General features: G+C 40.6%; 1 protein-coding gene across 1 annotated transcript in view; it reads left to right on the forward strand.

Moving 5' to 3' along the window:
- Positions 1-40: 40 nt before the first annotated feature.
- Positions 41-23,176, forward strand: part of RDX (radixin) — a 41,407-nt gene continuing 18,271 nt past the window's right edge. Inside the window, exons 1-3 of the mRNA XM_069883505.1 lie at positions 41-184; positions 9,661-9,724; positions 19,063-19,146. Of these exons, the coding sequence (XP_069739606.1) occupies positions 9,713-9,724; positions 19,063-19,146 (96 nt within the window). The 5' untranslated portion in view covers positions 41-184; positions 9,661-9,712. The remainder of the gene's footprint in view (positions 185-9,660; positions 9,725-19,062; positions 19,147-23,176) is intronic.

Raw genomic sequence — 23,176 nt, forward strand, 5'->3', positions numbered from 1 at the left:
GCACGGGGCGGCCCCGCAGCCTCCTCCTGTGAGGGGTGGAGGGAAGGGGCGGGGGGCATCACACCTCCCTGCCCCCCCCGCCCTGAGGAGCGGACAGCGCAGCACCCGACCCCGGGGGCTCGTGAGTTTCCCCCCCCACACACCCCCGCCAACCCGGCCCGATCGCGGCGCGGCGGAGCCCCAGGTGAGCGGGGGGAGCGGCGGCCGCGGGGACGGAGCCCCCGCCGCGCTGGAGGCTGCCTGGGCCGGAAGGCTGTGGGGCTGGAGAGGGAGCCCACCCGCAGCCCTCGCGGGGGAGCGAAGCTCGGAGCCCGCCGAGGGGCGAGGGAGCACCCGCCCGCGGGGGTCGGAGCCCCCCTGCAGGCCTCGGAGGGCATGGAGGCACGGAGGCTGGAGCCCACCCGCAGCCCTCCGAGGCCGGTGGGGGTGAGGGGCGACAGCCCCTAGGGGTGGCGGGGCTGAGGGGGCACCGAGGCGCAGCTCTCGGAGGACCGGCGGGGGCCCGGGGCCCGCCCGAGCGGCGAGGGGGCACCAGCTCGGAGCCCGTCCGGGTAGCGCGTTGGAAGCGATAGCAGCCCGCAGCCCTCGCAGGGCAGTGGGACTCAGGAGCCTGGAGGTGAGGGGGCAACAACGCGCAGCTCTCGGAGGGCGGTGGAGCTCGGGGGCTGGAGCCCGCCTGGGCGGTGAGGAGGCGCCAGCCCGCAGCTCTCCGGGGGCGGTGGTGGCTCCGGGGGTCGGAGCCCCTCCTGTAGCTCTCTGGGGGTGGTGGGGGCTCGGGGGTCGGAGCCTCTCCTGCAGCTCTCGGGGGGCGGCGGGGCTCAGGGGCTTGAGCCCGCCTGGGTGTGGGGGTGAGTAGGCACCAGCCCGCAGCCCTCGGAGAGCATTGAGGCCCCGGGCTCGGAGCCCACCCGCAGCGGTGGGAGTGAGGGGCGAGAGCCTCTAGGGGCGAGGGAGTTGAGAGGGCACCAAGGCGCAGCTCTCGGAGGAGCCGCGGGGGCTCGGAGCCCGCCCGCAGCCCTCGGGGGGCGTCGAGGTTCGAGGACTCGGAGCCCGAAGTCCTCGGGGGTGTAGGGGCTCGGGGGCTGGAGCCCACCCGGGGAGCGGGTTTGAAGGGGTGCCAGCCCGCGGCCCTCGCGGGGCAGTGGGGCTCAGCAGCTCGGAGCCCGCCTGGGCGGCGGGGTGGCGTGGGCACCAGCCCGCAGCCCTCGGAAGGCGGCGGGGACTCGGGGCTCGGAGCCCGCCCGCAGCTCTCGGAGGGCGGTGAGGGTCGGAGACCACCCGCAGCCCTCGTGGGGTGTGGGGTCTCGGGGTCTCGGAGCCCGCCGAGTGGCGAGGGTGAGGGGGTTTCAACCTGTAGCTCTCGAGGGGCGTCGGAGCCCCCTTGCAGCCCTCTTGGAGCGTGACGGGGACTCGAGGGCTGGAGCCCGCTCGGGTAGCGATGCCTTGCGGGGCATCGAGGCTCGGGAGCTGGAGCCTGCCCACAGCCCTTGCGGGGCGGCGGGGGTGAGGGACGAGAGCCCTTCGGGGCGACGGGGCTGAGGGGGCACCAAGGCGCAGCTCTCAGAGGAGCGTAGGGACTCGGGGGCTGCAGCCCACCCGCAGCTCTCCGAGGGCGGTGGTGGTCCGAGCCCGCCTGGGTAGGGGGGGTGAGGGAGCATCATCGTGCAGCCCTCGGAGGGTGTTGAGGCTCATGGGCGGCTGCCCGCAGCCCTTGCAAGGCGTCGAGGCTCTGGGGCTGGAGCTCGCCCGGGTTGAGGGGTACCGGCCCGCATTTCTCTTAGGGCTGCGGGGTTCAGGGGCAGCTGCCTGAAGTGGGAGCTCGCCCGCAGCTCTCGGTGGGTGCTCAGGGGCACCAGCCCGCAGCCCTCGGGGAGCTGTGGGGCTCAAGGGCTGGAGCCGGTCAGCAGCTCTTTGAAGGCGGCGGGGCTGCCGAGGCGGGTGCCCGCCCTGCCGACGGGGGCGAAGCGTTTTCTGTATCGCTCCCCCCTGCAGCTCGCTCGGGGCGGCGGGGAGGAGGGGCTCGGGGGCACCAGCCCACCCGCAGCTCTCGGAGAGGCGAGAGCCACCCGGGCGGCGGGGGTGGTGCCAGCTCTCAGCCCTCGGGGAGCGGCGGAGCTGAGCGGGCACCGGCGCGATGATGGTTGCCGGGTGCTTTGTCGGGGAAGCCCCGAGAGCGCTCTCGGCGAGCCCGGGCCGCGCTGCCCCCTCTGCATTATTCATGTCCCCGAGCGCCGTGGCTGTTGAAGTTACCGTAGACATGTGGCAGTCGGGCCGGCCGGCTGACTGTGGCGGTGTAGAGGAATAATACGGAATTACTTCATAAACAAGTGCTGTGAAGCATCTGTTGCTGTCTATTGTTTTCAACAAATGCACGTTTTTAGAGTCCTTAAGTACTGACCGACGTAATGGGCACAGTGGCCCTGAATGAGCCTTTGTGCATTGTTTGTTTTTGAATGGATTAATGTTTTGTACAAGTAGTGGGCATTTGTAACTAACCTTGCCGCTTAAAGTCTAACGCAGATAAGGGGTTTTAGTTTCAACTTTGTGGAATTCGTTTCTCTTTTGTCAGTTTTCTTTATTTCAACGTGGAGAAAAAAAACCTCTTTGCACTCCATGCCAACACAACTAATCGCGTCAGTTGTAAGGTGCTATTAACTTGTCTTTTCCAGTCTCTGTAACACCCTAGACAAGTATTTCATGTTCCTCTTTCTGGTGCAGGCTTTTAAAAAGATTCAGCTTTATTTAAACTGAGTTGTGGTGTTTGCAGTTGTGAGGTTTAATTAATTCTGTCTTTCTGACTTGTGTATGTCAAGCCTAAGACGTGTCTAGGTCTAGCTCTGTTTTGTTTTAATCAGAGATGTTTGTCTTCATGTTTATGTCACAGAAGCATTTTGAGGATGCATGTGGCTGTAAAGCACTTTGCATATGCAGAAGACCATAGAAATGCCATTGTTGGTGTCAGCTCTCGCGTAATGTTTTGGCACAGTGCTGCTGGGCAGTGTGGGTTGTGAGGGAAGACGTGGAGATGGTATATGGTAATGTGCTATGGCTGCTGGGATGAGGTAGTTTTGTGATTGTTAAATGTAGGAGACAACTAGTAACTGTTTATTGAGTTATAAGACTTGGTTCTATTGATCTATTGATTTAGCATAAGAGAGGCTGTGAGAAAAATAAACTGCAAGTCAGTGCAATGTTCCCAGATAAGCAGCCTCCCAGCAAATGGCAATTGGAAGGCGGTGGCATGTTTCCAAGCTTTGTGCCGAGGTGACACAGCTCTTCTATCAGGCTGGGAGACTAGAGAGCAAAAGTACAACAAACAGCTTTAGAAAACACAGAAAATGACATGGTGTGTGACATGTCAGGAGCTGTCCTGACATGCTGTCCTGAGAGTTTTTCTTGCATGCTGACTGAAGGAAACAGTGTAGAAGTGTTTGAAGGGATGGCAAAGAGCCTGATCTGGCTATTTCTGCCATTGCAGTAGAGAGCATTGCAGGGTTTGATCGTAATAGAGATGCCAGGAAATAAGTTGGTTTGCAGAATATTAAGTAAAGCCATAAACAGAATGAGAATGTGAATCCATCTACAAGATGCAAAATTAGGGGTTTAAGAAGTGTAAAGGTTATGATACTAGAAGGCAGTTCCTGGTAAAACAGGTTACTTTAGCCACTGCTAGAATAGGTATATGGCCTTTCTTCTTTAACAGTCCCTGCTCAGCTTTTTGAGCAGGAGTGCTTCTGTTGGCAGAGCTGAAGAGGAAAGTTCTTGAAGTTATTACTTCTTGCTCTTGGATATGTTAAATACATCAAAGCTGTACTATCACTTTGTATTGCATTAGGCGTCTGTGGGAGTAGAGGAAAGGGAGGATTTTCAAGTGTGTAAGCGTAAACAAAGCTTTATACAGACTTCTCAAGAAATTCCTCATTCTTGAAAGATCCTGTATCCATTAAAGCAGTTGGATCTTGTATGTTCAGCGAGTTTACTCCTCAGCTGAAGGGGCCTAGGTAAACTCTTTCCTTTCAACATTGAAGGACTGCATCTGTGGGTTAACTTTACCAGTAGACTAATTCTTAGCTGTGCTTTGAATTTAAAAACATTTCCCCCCCCACCTTTCTGCTTTTGACATTTATTAATCACACCATGAAATGAAACCTTCAAGTCATGTAGTACAAGGAAAAACAAATATTACATTGGCCTCAAAAGGAGAGTTAATGATCTTTACACTAGAACTTTTCAATTTAGGAACTCTAGCCTAGTGTATATGGAGATGTGAGTGGCCAGTTTATGTTCCTGACTTTATTTTATGGAACTAGTTCTAAGAATTAAGTGTTATTCATAAAATATAATGCCTAGTTTTGATATGAGGTATATGTAGAATTTTAGTTCTGTCGTAATTCTTTGCTAAGTTAAGTTTTAGGCAAAAATTTATTTCACCTTGAAACAACAGAGTATCTGCATCAGTCATGCTTCTTCATTTGAATTTTTGCTTGTATGTCAGATGTATGCCAGAAGATTGGACATCCTGCCATTGTAGGAAAAAGAGATATTCAAAATTTTAGGAGTTATTTCAAATGGTGCAGTTGTGGATACTTTGAAGCTAAAATTTTATGGAAGATTACTGAACTTAACAAATATAAACTGTATGTAAATTGTACAGCACTTCTATAGCATACCAGTTCATTAACTGGTAAAACTCCAAGTATTGCATGATAATTCTTTGTCTGGTCTGTTCAGCTTTTTCTTTAACTACTGTGTTGGCAGCTGCCAAGTTTTCATTTGTGCTTCTGAAGTTCTTGGGATCCCTAGTTTGGAATAAAGACTTCACTCTTTAGAATATATTTGACTATGCATACATTTAATGTATAACAGTTGTACTGGTTGTATTGCAGTTATTTTTCAGAGAGACAGCAAATCTGTCTCAAGTGTTTCAGGGAAGAGACTGGGAGAAATGGTGGTTTTAAGAAGGTGAAGGCTACTAAAAAAAACCAACCTGGCTTGTGATACTTTGCATGTGTTTTCTAGCACTGGTCAAGTCTCAATTATTGCATGTTAGTTATATAATTCAGCCCTTTACTTTTCTTCTTTTTTCCCTTTGTTTTTGTGAGATAGGTGGCTTATTTTTCTTCCTCCTTTAGTTTGCTTACATCATGGACACTTGTGTAGACCTCTCTGACCATCTGTAAAAGCCCCATGCAGAAGTAAAGTCTGTGGCAAATGAACTTCATTGGATTGCAGCAAGCGTGTCATTAGGGAGTTGTTAGTGTGAAAGATGATTGCCCTGCAGGCATTCACAGGCTGCTGTGGAGTAGAGGCGTTTTTCTTTTTTTTCTTGGAAGCTGAGACCAGTTAGTCAGGTACAGTGGCCTGTAAGTTGCTTGTTGCTGCCTCCCCAAAGATCTTAAACTTTCAGGTGTCACAAGAAATGGAATGGTGTGAGACTTTGAAAAGAAAAAGTATATTAATTTTAAATGAGTTTCTGTAAATAAATGATTTGGTTATACTGCTGTGGCTAAAGCTCTGTGGTCGTTGCTGTTTTTATGTAGGAAAAGATGATGAGCCTCTTGCTGGAGCTCCAGAGTCTCACTGCTGAAGAGACTCCTAAGCTGTCAGATAATGATCGCTCTTCTGAGGGTTGGTTTTCTGCTGGCCAGGCATCCTGCTCAAGCCTTCTGCCTCCTATCCCATCCTCACCTGACCTCAGAACCATGGCTGTGTCTATGAATGTTTCTTTTGAAAACAGCTGCTGCATAAATTATTTGACAGAATTTTGGCATCCAGCGTTTTATGCACCATCATTTTCTGAAGAAAGCTTTCTTTGTCATCCTTCAACAATTGCTTTATTTGTTGGCTTCTGTGGCATAATTGAAACATGCATGATACTGATTTAAAAAATCCTAACTGCCTTGTAGTGAAATGAATTGAATTCACAGCTCTTCATTTCAAGAGAGTTCTGGGTGATTTTTTGTTTTTGTAATGTGGAGCCTGCTGATATTTTGGTGGTTTATTCCAGCGTCCAGATTACTGCATGTGCTGTTAAGGTCCTGAGGGTTGGAATATTGTAGCTGCAGGAACTCTGCATCACAACCCTACTAATCCTGTCTTGGAAGAGGCACCTTTGGGAATTCAAATGCCAGTGCTGAGCCTTTATGTCTAGTAGGTCACAAGCTAGTTTCAGAATGCAGGAAGGAACAGGGATATCGTTCCCAGTCCCAGTTGGCTGTTTGATTCCCCCCCCTTTATTTGCAATGTCATTTCACGTAAGTGTTAAGATAAAAGTGTAAGTAGTTGTTTCAAAGGTAAAAATTCAGTAAAACTGATGTGGTTGTGTCCGCTAAATATAAATTTATTGGAAATGTGTAAGTAGCAGAAGTGAACTCCCACTCCAGTAATAATAGTGGAGATATACAATATTTTGCCTGGCAATGATTTTTGGTTTATTTTAGCCAAGTATTTTCCCTACATCTATTTTGTTTTTAATGTTATCTGCTGACAATAATTGGGAAAGGTAGGGTGGCATTTTTCTATTCAGTGCTCATTTGATTTCAGGTTTTGCACAAATTTAACATCTCTGAACTTCTTGATTTTTATATACATGTCACAGTTGCAGTGCTTTTGTGTGAAAATCCTGTTTTGAAATTGCATTACATTTTGAGCATGAATGCATATAGGCACGGGCAGATTTTAGCATTATATATAAAATGGAAACAGTAGTCCAGGAATTTAAGTTGTAGAACTTGTCAGAGGAGTTAGATTTGATTTTTCTTATAGTGTGGCACGAGGTTGTTATGAAATAAAAGCAAATTCAGCTTAGTTAACTCTTAGTTCATTATATTCTGTGTTCTTTTTTTTTAAGGAATGATAGTTGTGGGGTTCTTTTTCCTCTAGTAAAGGATACTACAGCAAACACTTCAACAAAAATACCTAGGCTATTTGTTTTGCATAGATTTTCTGTTGCTTGTGTACTATGATAATTTCAGGCCTGCAAGATCTGTGAGGCTGCGAGTGGCACTTCATTTTTACTAAGTTGTGCACAAGAGGATTCTTACTTTTAGCTGATGCTTTGTTTCATTGCATGTAGACAATAAATGTTAATTCTGTAAACTCTTTTAAATGACACATCTACAAATTGTGATTTGGTGACGTAGAATTATCCTGTAAAACTTTGTAGTCAATTTTCTGGTTTTAAAAATTACTCTTAAGGTTTCAAAGTATGTTTTCAAATAAGTGATTTAGGGTTGGATGATAGTGGCTTAACAAAACGATTGGGTAGAACCCAAAGCAAAAAGCTGGGATGTATTTATGGAAGAATTTGCAATGATAAAACATATGAAGGCATGATAGTAATTTTATGAAGTCTTATCTTGGAAAGACCTCTGAAAGTAATCACTTGATAAGACGGATCTCAGCCTTGTGCCATATGCTCTCATTTGTCTCCTTTTGACTGGACTTAGCAATCATCTTGCCATACCCCATCTTTTCAATATTAATGTAACTGTAGGTACATAAAAATAGTTGTACTACTTTCTGTTCCTTTTAGTACTGTTGAGCTGACACACTTATAAAATGGTGGATGAGAATCTAATTTAGCTTTCACATTGTTAATTAACGGAATTGATCTTTAGGGTTTCAATCTGCCTACTGTTTTGCAAGCAGCGAGCCTCTACTGTTGAAAAGGTGAACATGGGGATTACTGCAGCTCAGAAACCTGCTTACTGTTAACAGATATTCAAGCCAAGCTTCTGTTGCTTCTTACTACTCTCTTGATATTTTTGAGGAGTACATTAGGGAAAGTGGGGAGAGGAGAGGAGGAGGGTGCAATTTCTACTGTGAACTGGGAATGTGCTGTTGGATTTTATTGAATGCCCATGTTGTAAGGAACCCCTAATTCCCCCTGCAAAAAAAAAAAATCCCAACAAAACTGTTTTGGTTATAAAAAGTGTGTGTGTGGGGGGAGTGACGAGGGAATTGCAGACAATTGTAGTCATGTTTTTCAAGAAAATACTGAACAGTGTGTTAGAGTAGTTTTACGGATACTGTCCAATACATTAGAATGTCTTCTGCAGAAAAAAAAATCTACTTGAATGTAATTGTCTTCATGCTGGGCAGACATAGTGTTGTACCTTTATATTTGTCCGAAGTTAATTATGTCATGATGAATATAACTTAAAGATAGTTTTCATTTTTTTTTCAGGCTGACTTTGTTCCATATCTACATTATACCATTAGATCTCTTTCTCTAATCTTTAGTCTTAATGTTAATTTTTCTTTACCAGTCAACAACACTGATGCTTCTTGAATTATGTTTTCATCCTTTATCTCTTTTATTTTTACAGTTCCTCTTTTCAATCATCTCTGCAGATTAGAAAAATAAGGAATATGAAATGCTAGTGCAACTTAGAAATGTTTTCACAGCAACCTAATATTTACTGTATTTTTTATTGGCTAGGATCATGGAATGGTTTGGGTTGGAAGTGACCTTAAAGATCTAATTCCACCCTACCATGGGCAGGGACACCTCCCACCAGACCAGACTGGTTCCAGATAGAAGGAAAAAAAAAAATCTTATTTTGTAAATATATATAGCAATATTTTATATTTGCATTTTTCTGTATGAATGAGAAATCATTTATACAGAAGTTTGCTTTTGATAAATGAATTACTTTAAACAATTTTTCTCCTTATAGCTTTTTTTAGAACACTTCTGAAAAGTTATTAGTCTGATGCAGTCATGGAGTTATAACACTGGAATCTCAGATTATTCTAAGTATTACAACACTGTAATTCTTAATATGAATGTAATTCCAGTTAATATTATTTTTGAAGGCAATGCCATTTTTGGTACTCTTTGCACGTCTGCAGCAGGACTGATTAATGGAAGTTATCACTTAAAAAGTGTGTGAGAAGGTGACTAGCTGCTTGTTCTTTGAGTGAGAATGAATTGTAAAGGAGGCAGGAGGCTATCTACCAGTAACATCCCAAGAATACTTTTTCAAGGCATAAAATCTTTTTTGGAACAGAACACAATAGTGAATACTTTCATTACCACGTAGACATAACTTACAGCCTTTCTGCTTGGAAAAAAAAACCCAGCTCTGTTATTTTAAGCAGAGCAGATTTTATTCCTATTTTTACTGTATTGGTATACTTGAATTTCTGTTCGTTTGGGAAAAATGACCATGTCATTCCTTCACTGAGAGAAATGAATGCTTGTATAGACATGAAATACAGCTTTGATGCTTTAAAATTCTGTGGCTTTTTTTCTCTGTTTTCGTGATGTTTCAAGTTTGACTAGAGTTAGCAGAACAAATTGCATCTTTGGAGTTCCTTGTACAAATTTTACTGCCTTGCAAATAATCTTAAAGGTCTTTAAGATTAGAAGATGTCTAATTCCGAAAGCTTAAAAAAGAATTTTGAGTTCTTGATGAAGAGCTTTAATCTAACATTAATGGATTATTATTCTACAAAAACTAGAAAGAGGTTGCTGCTTGGAGACATGTGCATTCCGGTACTGAGCAACTTAGTTGCTTTTTGTTTATATTGTCTACTGAGAAGTGTATTTTGTACATGTAGAACACTTGTTGGAATTTTTACTGTATGCTGTGATGTATGTGACCTCTTTTATGATTAATTTAAAAACAAACCTTTTCGTTTTGTTTTTGACAGGAGAAAGAGTTTGTTGAAGAATTAAGTGAGCAAGAGACTAAAGAAAACAAAAATGCCGAAACCAGTAAGTAGCTGTTCTCATTTTACTTTAGATGAGCTTACTCATCTAAAATCTAACAGGGTTTTCATGTTTCAGAGAGGTGAGCCTGTAGCAGCTCTAGTTGTTTTGACCCTGCACTTTCTAGATTTCGTAAGATCTGATAAGGTACAACTGGAGTTCGGGATAGTTTATTATCAACGTGTGAAAAAGGATAAGGAAAGCTAAGTAGTGCATCTTGCATGGAATACACTTGGGAGATGGGGGCAGTGCTTATGAAGCACAGTAAACTTGCAGCCCGTTGGAATGGCAGGAGGAATGGCTTTTCAGGAATTGTTGACTTTTGGATGAGGTGACATACAGTCATTAATGGAGGCACAATTTGAGCCTGACTCAAGGTCTGTGAGAATCAGTGGAAGGATTCACTGCAGGATTTGGCAGGGGAGGACAGAGCATGGGTAAAGTGTCTGTGGCAGAAACAGCACTAGGTTAAGTGGTAGTTTTACCATGATGGAGGATAGAACCTAGAAGGTAAGTGTAAGAGTTCATCCATTTTCTATCCAGGGGGAAAAAAAAATCCAACTTTTGTTTGATAATAGTCCTAGAATTCTTTAAGGAGATAATTCTTCAGCAGCTTGATTCTTTTACTGTTGATGTAATATTGGTTGCTTAGAATTTCATCTGTCATGTGTTAAATGACTTTCGATTGTCTCTTCCCCTCGAGCAAAGCATTCAGAAAGGGAACCAAATTGTCAGGGGAGATCATTTCTATTCGACTTAATTAGTTTATGTAAGAGCCTTCAGGCTTTCTTTGTTTACTGATGTTTTGTTGAGGGTAGTAGATGAGAAGCAGGGCAGATCTATGACTAAGATTAAGTATGTCTGTGTGTATGTATGTACACATATACCTATACGTAGATATATAAAAGGTTTTTGCTATTAATCAGAAATTACCAGTGTAATCAGTCTGTATTGCATGCCAGTATTTGGAGCTGGTCAGCTTAATGAATAATGTAAACATGGGGTAGTCCAAGGGCTGGAAGTTCTGTTCTGAGCTTTGCTGCATGTCTACTGACCAACTGGCCATACCATATTGTTTCTATAATTTCTTCTTTCCCCTCTCTGTGGATCGGGGACAATACCATGTCACTTTGTGAAGGTGGAAGGAGTTACTTCTATCCTGCCCCCTTCTTACAGAAAGCTGCGCTACAAAGGGCAGGAAAATGAATTGGCAGCATACTGTTTGCTGACCTTTTGAATCATGGCTCTGATAATTGAGTGGTGCCTTTGATAGAGCTTCTCAGCTGGAAACCTGTATTTTAAGAGTAAAGCAAAAAGTCACTGCGAGCCCATGTGGTTCCTGAGGCCCCCAGTCCATGCAGCTACAGCCCAACTAAGTCACGGAAGTGATGACTAGAGAAAAAAGACAGCCTGTATGAGATTACTTCTTCTTAAATTCTGGAATTGGAACCATGAAATTTAGGCAGGCAGGGTTGCTTCTATTTTAAGGACATGAGAAAATTGTAGGAAATACGGTTTTAGGGTTGTTCACAAGCAAAGTGATATCCTAAGAACTGAGATCACAGAGGTTTTGGAAGATTTCACAGTCGACCGTAGGAATGGAAATTAGCTACCGGATCTTAGGAAAGAAGCTGGACTCATGCCAAAGATGAGATATATCTTTTTTTTTTCCTTTATGAGGGGCTTTTTATATAAAAAGTTCTCATATGTTGAGATGTTCTTGTGTGTCTCCTGACAATGTAGGTGCATGTGAGATCTTAGTAGGAAACCAAGCAGAAGGAGCCATTAAAAAATGAAATCAAATTGATTACATTTCATGAAAAATGCCATATGGTTATCTTCTTGTAAACTACAGGTTGCTGAAATTCTAATTGATAATCGGTAAAGGAAGAAGTAGCACACATGCCAAAGATTAAGTAATTTTACCTATAAAAAAATCAAAGCTCAGATTTTGCTCTGATTGCTTCTTAAGTGGTGGCTCATGTTGGAGCTTCCCTCCTTTTTTTTTTTTTTCTCTCCCCTTCTTATTTGGATTCTGTATGAGCCTGGTCGTTGGTTATGTTTAATGAATCTGACATTGTTCTTTTAAGAGTCTTTCTGTTCTGCTAGGGTTTAGTACTGGACTGTGGAAGGTCTGTGGCTCTGGACATTGACTGTAGCTCCTACCAATTGCCTTTAAACACAATCCGTAATAACCAAATGTACTTCTTGTCCAGAAGTTCTTTATTTTTGGCAGCTGTTGCAATTAGACAGTCAATATTGTGTAGGTTTATTATTGGATGTCTTTTAACCTGAAAGCTGGTAAAATAATCATGGATAAGATCGTACCGAATGAAGGAAAACCAGTTAAAGTAACTGGTGAGAATTTTGACAGATTTTTATAGCTTTTATTACTATGACCTACTTAAGTGTGTGTGTATTTATATATGTATATGTGTTTTTTTAGATTCCACTGTAATGATCCAATTGATAGTTTTCAGAAAGTCTGATCATCTTGTAAATATGTGAACCTACTCAGGACAGCTATAGGGAAATTCCATGGTTTTGGAATATTTTTTGGTTTTTTATGCATAACAAAATACTGGAATTTGGACTAATGGGTCCTTTCAAACTTGAGATATTCCAGGATAGGTTAATTATTGAGCTATAGATTGGTTTAAATTAAATCAGTAAACAGTATAAACAGTGGAATAGATTTCAGTTTCACTTTCTTGCTTTCACATTGAAGAGTTAGATAGTTTTCCAGAAAAAAATAAGTAAATTAAGACTAGTAAATGGTCTTCGCTCATTGAATTTTAAAGCAAAGATCTTTTCTTTTTTTCTGGAAGTCTCAATGAGAAATAAGGTTCATGCCACTGTGACTGATGTTAGTAAAAGTTCATTGTCCTTATATATTTGGGATATTTTGTCTTAGAGGCTACTGGGTTGAACAGCTTGAATAAAAAGACTCTTTTGAAAGGGTAAAAGTGACTTGAATATATTGTCCTGAGGTATTAAGGTAATGTGTCTGAAAAACACACATTATTGAAACATTTCCTTGTTTGATTGTTTCACTAGAAAAGTCTTTCTGTTCACTTTGTATTTGCAACAAAGTGGCTTTCTATTCTTCCAAGAAGTTCACTCAGCTACTCTACTTTTAAAACAATGTAGTTCTGTGACTTCATATTCTCAGTTCTGCCTAGCAGTGCAAAATTAAGTTTCATTTAGCTTCTCTTGTGATTAACCTAAAAAAAAAAAATAGGTGATTTCTTTAAGCCTGTGCTGCTGTAATCAAAATTGAAGCTATTAATTAATGGGGCTTGTTCAGCATGCTTAGTTCTCTGCTTACTGAAGAATAGAATAGTTGTTGAACCTTGTTTTCGGTGCTTTCTTCCTAGAAGAACAGATACAAAATGTTTCTCGTGTGTATGCTGTTCTCCCAGTTCTTTACCAAAAATAGAAACATAGAGACTAAAATTAGACATAATTAGTTGCATAACTGTTAATCATTTCATAGACTAAGAAGATTAGGTTTAATTGACTGGAATATTAGTTGCATTTATAGGGTGTAAGAGGAGTTAAGTAGCTGGTTTTGCTACTAGTTTACAGCATTTTTGTACAAGACTGCAAGGTGTGAAAGAGCATTACACTGGCTAGTAACTGGTAGATGTCAAAGTTACTAAGATTAAATAAGAATTCTGGTTTTAGACTTCAACAGTTTACAGAATTGTGGACTCAGATGAGTAGATATCAGATTGTGGAATGATATGGATGCTTAAAACTTGAATTAGCTTACAAGATCAAGTTAATTTCAGTAAAGTTTTTGATTAGAAATAGTGTACAAGTTAATCTTTTACTAGAGTAGTTTTACAAGAAGAACTTTGAGACTTGTAGTGCAGTATTTGAATTATGGTTTGAATATGAAGATGTATTTCTGCAGCATAGACAGCTGATACCAGTTTGGAGGACTGCTTCATTTTGATTTGCCTATCAGTAAAATCCATTTATGGTTAATTCTGTAGGCTTCTGTTCTCAATGCTGCTTGATCCTTACCTTTTTACTTTATCTTCCTCACTATTTTTCTTCTTGCATCTCTTCCTGTCTCTGCTTTGGGGTTGATGTGGAGAGTGTGCTGTGTGTATTTATATAGTGGGTGAAGCAGTGGAACCACTATGCTGCTACTCCTTAACACAAATAATTTAATATGCAAACTTGGTGTAGTAATCAGCTGAACTAGTGTGAAGAAACTTTTGGAAGAAACTGTTTTTTCTATATGCAGTTTTCTTATAATACAAATTGGCCTGGTTTCTGTGGCTTTTACATGCGACTAATTCATACTGCATTTATTAAAACAAAGCAAGACCACTGGAAACCTTTTTCATGTAACTGTAAATGACTTTCTTACTAAATATTGGTGCTTAGTCAATTTTGAGTTTCCTAATGAAAACTGAAGTGCCCTGACCAATCCCTGCAAGCAATAGCTGAAGTACAGTAATTGGAAATTTCAGAGGTTGAAGCTAGATACTACAAGGAAGGGTAGAAGTGTTTGGGGTTTGTTTTTTTTTTTCAAGCTTTTAAAGCAGTAAAACAACAAAAATGTAGTTCCCATATCGAATGTGTGCTTCTAACATGTCCACTTGGATGTTTATTGTTCCAGGTGTGTTCATTGATTCCTTATTGGGTTGGATAATTTCTTTCATCAATAAATGTCCTTAGATTTATTTTTTTTTTATAAATACTTTTTTTGTGAGCTGTGTCAAATATCCTCATAATCCATTAGCAACATTTATTATCAAAACATCGGTTGTTCCTTTCACAAACAACAATATGAATGTATGTGTTCTTCCCTTTCTTTTGCCTGTGTTTAATCATTCTGAAATAAGTGGTAAAATACAGGTAAACTCAGATTGGTAGTTCTGATGCCAAGGTGAAGACAGCTGTCACAGTGCTAGGGTTTGAAACATTATTATTTGGGAGCAGTTCATTACAAATAGATTAAACAAATATGTATATGTACGCAGCTATTAGGACAAATAAATTTGGTCAGAAATAAGGACAAACTATGCTTTTTATAGCAAGCTTTCCCAAATGTTTGGTTATCCTTTTATGGTGGAGGGTTTCTGTCCCTGGCCGCTTGTTTATATTGTTCAGTATAGGCAAATGAGCCAAGGTAAATAGTCACTGTTAAACCTGTGAGGTAGATGTTGGTATTCTAAACACAGATTTGGTGCTCTAAAATAGAGGTCTGCATCAGTGTTTCCCTAAATGTCCAGCAGACCTCTTTCTGTGCTGTGCTAAACTTCACCATGTTCTTTATAGTCTCTTAGAGCAGCTTTGTTTATAAAATGCACTCTTAAATGTAGCCAGCTGAAGAAGACTTAGTGCTGAGCAATTTCTCCCTTTTAGATTTTTTTAAACATTAGAATAACTTGATTATTCTGCCCTTCTATCTTTTAAATATAGCCTGCGCTTGTCTAGGTGCTTGGCTTGTATAACTTATAGTTGCATGAAGGCAGTATATTCAGGATGAAAATCTGCCAGAAAGAGGCAAATCCTAGAGGCGTTCACATTTTTGCCTGTAGACTGTGGTGTTTTGTTTTTAAACACCACCTTCTTCCCAGCACAGGAGTGCACTGCTTGTCTTGGCTTTACTGGATGAACATCAGTACAGTTGTATATCTAAAATGAGATGTGAGAAGCTGTCTTATATCCTCTGCATATAAACTGCATATTGCTACATGGGCTGCAGGTTGGAAGCATTGGAATTTTTTGGTTGTTCGGGTTTCGTGTGTGTGTTGTTTTGCTTTGGTTTGGTGGTTTTTATTTTTTACTGTGTATGTCACAGTGGCCTAAGCCAGTGATTTCTGGTGTTGGGTGTTAGAGGGCTGGTCTAGGTGTGCTCAGTTGTCAGGTGTCAATTCTGTTTGTCATTATGGAGCTGCTGTTCAGTTGTGTCATTGCCTGATCTGTGGAGGAGAAGGGAAAGATCTCTTGCCCCATGGGTCTTATCAGAGGATTAATGAAATCTAAGTTACTCAGTCACTAAGCCTATGTTTTGAAGTATTACCCAGACATGACCAGTATGATATTGTAGTATTTAATATTTGCAGAGAGATCTCTAGGATGGTAATAAGTGATATAAATTCTGGCGCCAAAAATTATTTTTGTGTATAGCCACTTTTTAAAAAAAGAAGTATGTTCAGGCATACTCACGAATTACAGAATCACCTAGAGAGCTTCCTGGTTATTGTGCCAGAGTAGGATCTTTAGAAGGCATCTACTCAGAGTTCACTCAAAATCATGAATGAACCGAATGAGGCTTGTTGCAGCTCTTACCCAGAGAGCCTGTGCGAGAGTGAAATAGGATTTGTCTCTCAACTTCAGAAGCTGCAGTAATTGGCTAAGTCTTGTCTAGTGCTTTGTCATAGTTCCTGAAGTTTGAAGGGGAGATAAGTAATCCTGGTGAGAGGAAGATTGAAAAGCACGATACATTAAATGGATCTTGTGGTGTGAGTAGTGGTGGCCTTCCAGCATTTGCTACAGGAAACCTTCACAGGCTTTTCTTGTCACCATTGCAAGATCTCCTTCCTGTTTCTCTCTTCATGTGGTAAAGTTGGTTCAGATTAGTGTCTGTCTTCATAATTTGTGGTTCAGATAATTTCCCTCTGTTGCCAATGTGACATTAGTGGTGTTACTTCCAAGTAGCCAAATACTCAGCAGGAGGTTACAGGTGATGGGTCCATTTCTGAATTTACTGGGCCTTCTTTCTCTGCCTGTGCTTTCTCAATTCCCTGCTTTATTTAGACTGTGGAAACTTCCCCCCTGACACTTAATGTAGTTGGTTAGTTTTATTTTAAATACAACACAGATGACACTAGAGATTTGATTTTGTTGAGTGTGCTGTTTGATCGAAGTTTGGATTAGATAAGTAAACCTTCTGGGCTTAGCCTTGGGTTTTGCCAGAACTAACCTTCCTATTTTCCATGCCCAGAAATAACTTAAGCTGTGAAACAATGTGAGGCTGTAAAAGGTCAGTATTTGTAATGCCAGCAATCTACGCCAGTCCAGATGTCTTCAGAAAGAAAATGATCAAATATGCTGTTACCTTTTAAGTCTCTTCTTAAATATATCATAATACGTAACATTTTAGTATTGCTGTCGTCCAATTTGTGACTTTCTTAGTAGAACTGAAAGTGTAAATAGTAATTGGGTGATCTGCTAATCAGAAGCTTGAATGAAAAGAAAATTGCTGAAGACTTAAACAGTTACTGTAATACATGTAGGTGACCAGGTACTCCTGGTGTGTATTTGTATCTGTACCACAGATGTGACAGCTGTGTACTCTTGCTTTTATTTGAGACAGTAACATCTGGTATGAAACTTTCTACAGGCTATGTTGAGTTTGCCTCTGTATTAAACCTGTTACTTTACTGTTTGAATATTTTAGTTCTTGTGAGGGATGTAGACTTCCAGGTTGTAATTCTTGCATTTGTAGAAGATGATGTTTGTTAAAAGGATATTTATGTAAGAAGTTTCTGCTGCAACTCTAAAAAGTTAGTTGAACTCTGCTTGCAGGTCTGTGATGCTTGTTTTGGCAGTGCATGTTGTGGCTGCTTTGACTTTTAATAAAGTTAGGTTTTAGGCCTATCCCTTGTAACTTGCTTACTTGTAGCTACACTAAAGTAGGCTTCATTTTTTAAAATTGAGAAACTGCTTTAAGAGAATGAATTTCATGTGGTTAAGGGGCAACCCTCCCCCAGTTATACCAGTGGATCTGGTAGTGAGTTAAATGTACTGTTTACAATGGGTTGTTCTGTTAGAGAATAAACAATTTTTTTTTCCTCTCAAAAGGAGCAGAGTGAGAGAATCTATAGAAAGTGCCTCTTTTCCCTCCTTCTGACACACACCCTCTAAATTTTTTTTTTCTGCCATGGAAGTTTACTATCTTTTACTTCAAAGCCTTCAACTCGTGTTCTTTATCAGTGTTTGCACACAAAAAGGTTGCTAACCTCGTGCTATCTTCCTTGTTTGCAGGTCTATAGCCTAGAGGTCCTTAAACTACCGCTGCCCTCAACTTGTGTGTCCAACTTATGCCCAGAGCTGTTTACCTTGACACTGAAGAAAGGAGTGAAAAAGCTTAATGTGTTGTATAGGGGCAAGCTTGTATCAGTTTTCTTTTTCTCACCTTAGATCTGCCTTTTGCATCTTGCTAAGGCTTTTCTGGACTCTTACTTCTCGAAGTGTTCCACCTGGTGGCAAAATTAGGGAAACAGTTAATGGAAATGGTTTACACAGGCATAGATGCAGTAGTATAAGAACCTGCAATACAAGTCCTAGTTTATTCCTGTTCCATGTTTTATAGTAGAAGGAGAGAAATGAGAATATATCCGTGCCTTTAAGATTCATGTTTATGGGTTTTGCATTTGTAGCAAAGTAGATTTGACCTTTTGATAGTCCTGTTTGCTAAAGATGACTAAAATGTGATACCTTAGCAGGAGGAATGGAGGATCATTCTAACAGTGAGAAGGCAGTACTGTACATTTAATACTTTATTCTGTTTCATGAAAATTCTTACTGCTGTGTGTACCAGTTGAAGAGAGATTGGAACAGACTCTTATGCATCCAGGTAAGGTAGGCGTCCAGATATCTCCTGGAATATTTACCTGCTTGTTTTAGAACAAATGAAAATGACTCTCAGGAGGTCATCTGGAAAATGGTCCTCTATTTCAGGAGAAGGAAGAAGTTCATTGAATAGTGATGGTTTTATAGTAAGGGAATTGAATGGTATCAGTGTTAAGAGAGCTACTACTTCTGTAGTTCCTCCTTCCACTGACGAAAAGTCTGCTATTGTTGTGGCCTGAGGTGTACATGCTCTAGTGCTGTGTACTTTTAAGACCAATAAACCTCTTAATTTTAGAAATAGCAGGGCAGGAGACCGCTTACCTTTTTATATTGTCAAGTATGAATACCTTTAAATGGTAATTGTATATGAGTAGGAAGTTTTTCTTCTGCAAATATTTGGGAAGTCTACTGAAAGATATTGACAAGTAGCTGACTGTCCTAGTGTTGTTTTGAGTGTTCAGTAGTCACATCAGCTGTCCTCTTAAACTGATTTTGAACTTTGTTGCCTGGATTGACCTTCATCCCTAGTGTTAAATTTTATCCCAAATATGCTTTTACACTAAATAAAAGCTGAGATTTATTTCATGGTGAAATTTTCTATATTTATATCTACTGTGTTCTTTTCTCAAGACCATTTAAATAGCTGAATTTACTACCATGTATTGTTTCTTACAGGCTAATCACAGTGTATAGAAGCCTTGCATCGTTAGAGTACAATTTAAATATTTCTTTATTTTCTGTAGATCAATGTCAGAGTAACCACAATGGATGCAGAGTTGGAATTTGCTATTCAACCCAATACCACAGGCAAGCAGCTCTTTGATCAGGTAACTTATACGTGTGTCTGTGTATGTATGTGTACAAACATGTAAAACTATTTGGGGGTATGAAGGCATGGTTTGAGCAAGCAGAACTGTTCTCATGTATAGATTATGTTTTTCTTTACATTCTCTAAGCCGTGTTCTCAGTTAGTGTGAACTTCTTTGTTACTTCTCATGGAGTGTATTAAATTCAAAGACAATTTTGTGTAAGTCATTTAACAGTGAGGTTCAGTTGAATCATGCATATAGAATGGCCTTGAAATTGATGATATGTTTTATGTCTAGTCACAATATAGTTGCAACCACACTATAATTGTTAAATTACATGTATGAGAAATTTATATAGTCTTCACTAATTAATAATGTATGTAACAATAAAAGTTCATTAAGGAAAGCTAACATTCCCCCCCGCCCCAGGGTTGGAAACTAGATGATTTTTCACTTTGTGAATGTTAGAAAAATAATGCTGTCCTATGATCCAGTTTGAATTTTAAGTTAAAACAACTAAAAAGACTAAGAGGAAAAGTGAGAATTAGAGATTTGATGTGGTTATGGATTGCAGAGCCATCAGGACTACGCGTTCCCACCTGATAGTCTCTCTGTTGTACACCGTATGGGCTAAATAAATGATTTCTTAAATAGGGTTGTTCTCATGTTCACTTTGTGATGCTAGCCACCAGAATCTTGAAACTATTTTTTGATCCAGGTTGTGGACCATTCTAGAGAACGTTGAGAACAGAAGCTTGTCGATGTGTGGTTTTATTTTTCCGTGAGAAACCAACAGATTGTTACATTATCAAGATTCAATAAGCTTGTGCTTAGCTAAAAATGCAGAAATATTCAAAATTACTCCTCAAAAACACTTTATCAGCAATTGTGTCTAGTAGGACTATTGCTTCTGTCCAGTTCGCTATAGGTGCTTAAAGTATGTAATGATGGGAAAGTGACACATTGAAAGAATTCTTTAAGAACTTAATTGACCTTTAAGAGATGATTAAATGTCTTAGTATGTAAGTTGAAAGGAGAAATATCTCTGTTGTTCTGTAACACTGAGCTTTTTCTTTTATATGAAAGAACTTTTATTTGCAATTTTCATTTGAAATGACTGTCTGACTCTTAACATGTCTGCCTCCACCCCTCCCTCTACATCAGTAGTAGTGTATTTTCAGCCTCTACATAGGAATAGGCTTCATGACTCTTATAAAGACTTCTTGAAAAAAGGGGCTGTCCTGTTTCTTGTCTAACCAACGCCACCATCAAAGTCTGGTATTCTGTGGCACAGAAGCCTCAAGCTGTTACTCCTCTTTGCCAGCCTTTGCTATCTTCTGCCATGCAGTGTTGGGTGGGGTGACATTCTGCTGTGTAACGTCTTGTGCCCAGGTAATCGGGTTCATCCAAACTAGACCATTCACAAACAGGGAACAAAGATATAGTTCTGAGTTCTTTTTCATGCTCTCTTCAACCCTCAATTCACCATGTGGCTTTTAACATCTCACAGGCTCTTACAATAAGTTCTGGAAATTTAAATTGCAAAATTGTTAGGTCAAGTAAAATCAACCAGCCTAGTCATCTGTGAGAAGAGAAACATTCAGTCTTGTCTTAAATTCATATGCGAGTTCCACAAAGTAATATCAAGAGCTGAACTGCATTGAAAAATGGCATGTAGTTTGAAGAGAAAGCTCTGCTGTTTCTGTATAGAAAAAGAATTAAATAGCAGTTGTTATTGAGAGGACTGGTCTTGAAGATTTATGCAGTGATGATGGACGTGATAGTAGACTTGTTGGTTATTGCTTGCCGAAAATAATCTCTTCATGAACTTAGCTGTTGTCTAGTGTTCCTCTATATTTTTGGTGAACAACTTGTCCCCTTTTTTTCAGTCAGTGGTTCTTTTAAGCTTCTAATTGTTTTCTGGAGGAGTTGATTTGTTTCCCATTCTGTGTGTGTATTCATAAGCTTTATCTGCTAACAGACAAGAATTCAGCATTTGATGTCTGTGGCTTTCTCTTCTGTCTTCTATTGAGAACCTCAGTGAAGTTCTTATTAATTGCGCAAACCATTTTTTTTAAATTACTCATATTTCAGAAGGTGTCTTTAACATTTTTATCATTAGTCCAGTTTATCCTGTCAGGGGCCAGAATGGACATGAAGGGGATCTGTCCTCCTTAGGTGAACAAATTTAGCATCTGTAACTTTCCTAGGAAGGGAGGAACCCTGTGGTGGGTGTGTTTCTATGCACTGGTAGCAGTGGTGGGGATTTTTTTCTTTTGTTGTTTGCAGTAAGATGTTAGCACTGAGCTTCAGAACCTGTGGTTTACCATAGTTCCCATTCAGGAAGAATGAGAGGGTTTTCTCCTTTATTTCAAGTTATACCCCACTGTCCTTTGCAGACATCTAAGAGGCCTCCCTTACTGTCTTTCCAAAGCTGACTCAATGAAATTCTTGCTAGGTTGTCTTCATGTGTGTCTTTGGATTGGCTAAAACATGTCCATTGCTCTGGTTGCTTTTCTATTCCGAGAAGTTTTTGTTGCCTGTTTATGGTAAAGTTGCAGGATCTGATGGTGGATAAATCTGTTTTATAGATGTGAAGACGACTTGCCCGAACCCACTTAATGAATCTTTTGAGACAGAATTCAAGTCTCAATCTTCTCATTCTGTAATTATTTTTCATATCTGCAGTGCATAAGTGCTTACGTTATCTTGGTACAAAGTTTCTGAAATTGATTTTCCTCTTTCTCAACTTGGACAGTTGCATTCTTGGAGTCATCTGATAAAACCATAAGTAGTTGATCAGCATCAGATAGATCTGTCCCAAAAGAAGCACAGATCTGAAATTTCTGTGTTGGGACACTAAATTTAATGTTACTCAGGACCATATGAGTAACATACTTATTCTTGACATTTCTGTGCTTTGGAGATTGAAGGTGAAGGAGTAGAGGAGGAAAAAAGCTGCACATGAATGATTGCTGGGCACTAATAAAAATATGCAAGCATCAGAACTAAGTTTGCACAGCTATCTTGTGACATTTTCTAATTTTCGAAATCTTAATTTTGCAACCCGATAGTACTACTTAAAAATGGAGGAGGATCTATGTGTAAAATTCTGTTTACTTCACATGCATCTGAATGCTTCCATAAAACAGTCTTCAGTAAACCAGCTTGCCGGCATGGTCCAGCCTGAGAACATACGTAAGTACTCCATACTGGATCTTTCGGAGCCAGAGTTTACGTTAAATACTCTACTGGACCTTTCCAATTAATAGCTTGTGGAATCCATACGTACTTTCACTATGTGGAAGACTTATAAGATAGACTGCTTCACAGTTTTGTTATATTCTGTGTAGAAAAAACACTTCTTATTTGCTTTGAACCTGCTGTCTAATGATTTCTGTTGATTCTCTTAATTCTTACATTATGAGAAATAACAAATAATCATTCCGTGTTCTCCTTTGTGCCATGCAAGTTTTGTAGACCTGTATCTTGTTTTTCCTTTCCTCATTTCTTTGTCAGTAGCATTAGTTCTTGTATTAGCTATGGAGAAAATGTTCAGTATTGCTGATCATCCTTTTCAACATTTCTGAGACATTTCCAGTGCTGCAGCATCCTTTTTTAAGTTGATATGACCAGTCCATATGTAGTATTAGAGATACAGGAATGTCATAGACGTGTATAGTAATATAATGGCTTTGTTGCTTTTTTCATTTACAGGAACTTTGTCTGCATAGTTAAAATTGATGTCTTTTACCTACAGTATTTTGGGTTTATTAAATATCATCTTTTGTTGCAGCTCATATTCTTTTTTACTGTTCATTCTCAGGTCTTTGTGGGAGGTTTTATAGACCAGGTTTTGTTGCATGAGTTTCATCGTTTTTTGCAGATCAACTGCAGTCCTGGGGGACTTCCCTAGTCATTACAGTATGAAAACAACTTTTTTTTTTTTTCTTTCTTTTTAACTAGTCTATCCATAAAAAGGCCATCTCTTTATTGAAGGACAGCTTTATTTCTGTAGTAGCCTTTGGTGATAAGCTAGATCAAAAAT

Source organism: Phaenicophaeus curvirostris, chromosome 1, assembly GCF_032191515.1.
Source record: "Phaenicophaeus curvirostris isolate KB17595 chromosome 1, BPBGC_Pcur_1.0, whole genome shotgun sequence".
Lineage (NCBI taxonomy): Eukaryota > Metazoa > Chordata > Aves > Cuculiformes > Cuculidae > Phaenicophaeus > Phaenicophaeus curvirostris.